The sequence below is a fragment of the Selaginella moellendorffii genome, unplaced genomic scaffold (assembly GCF_000143415.4).
Source record: "Selaginella moellendorffii unplaced genomic scaffold, v1.0 SELMOscaffold_419, whole genome shotgun sequence".
Lineage (NCBI taxonomy): Eukaryota > Viridiplantae > Streptophyta > Lycopodiopsida > Selaginellales > Selaginellaceae > Selaginella > Selaginella moellendorffii.
The window spans coordinates 1-889 of NW_003314674.1; the positions used below are offsets into that span (position 1 = coordinate 1).

At 59.5% G+C, this 889-nt stretch overlaps 1 protein-coding gene across 1 annotated transcript in view; it reads left to right on the top strand.

Moving 5' to 3' along the window:
* Window positions 1-6: 6 nt before the first annotated feature.
* Window positions 7-889, top strand: part of LOC9641222 (altered inheritance of mitochondria protein 21) — a gene marked incomplete at its 3' end in the record, with an annotated part of 5,426 nt that continues 4,543 nt past the window's right edge. Inside the window, exon 1 of the mRNA XM_024668108.1 lies at window positions 7-878. Coding sequence (XP_024523876.1) covers window positions 141-878 — 738 coding nt within the window. The remainder of the gene's footprint in view (window positions 879-889) is intronic.

Genomic DNA, 889 nt, shown 5'->3' on the forward strand with positions numbered 1-889 from the left:
AAGAGAGCATAGAGCCGGCCGAGGGGGCTGTCGATGACCAGGTGGAGAATGTCGAGCCCAGGGAGAGTGCTGCAGTCGCGGTCCTGGAGGAGGGAGAAAAGTTGGCGGTGCCAGAGATCGAGAGTGGTGCACCGGATTCCATGCATGCGACAGATCCCATGGTGGAGGACACACAGAGAGCATCTCCTGCCAGTGAAGACATTCACGAGGTCGTGGAAGACGAGCAAACCAAAGTCGATGTGCCACAGCGAGTTACCGAACGCGAGGTTGAGCTTCCCATTCCAGTAGAACAACTCCAAGAGTCGGCGAAGGAAGCCCTCCAGGAGCCACAGCCTGTGGCTGAGGCCGTTCCTGGGCCAGAGGCCGTGCCTGAGGCTGCTGAGGAACCTGCCCAGGAGGTGGAACTGGCCGAGCCACTCGTAGCTCAAGTACCAACCACCACAGTGGATGCCGTCTTACACGCACATGAGGAAATCGAGGCCAAAGAGAGCATAGAGCCGGCCGAGGGGGCTGTCGATGACCAGGTGGAGAATGTCGAGCCCAGGGAGAGTGCTGCAGTCGCGGTCCTGGAGGAGGGAGAAAAGTTGGCGGTGCCAGAGATCGAGAGTGGTGCACCGGATTCCATGCATGCGACAGATCCCATGGTGGAGGACACACAGAGAGCATCTCCTGCCAGTGAAGACATTCACGAGGTCGTGGAAGACGAGCAAACCAAAGTCGATGTGCCACAGCGAGTTACCGAACGCGAGGTTGAGCTTCCCATTCCAGTAGAACAACTCCAAGAGTCGGCGAAGGAAGCCCTCCAGGAGCCACAGCCTGTGGCTGAGGCCGTTCCCGGGACAGAGGCCGTGCCTGAGGCTGCTGAGGAACTTGCCCAGGTGGTGGAACT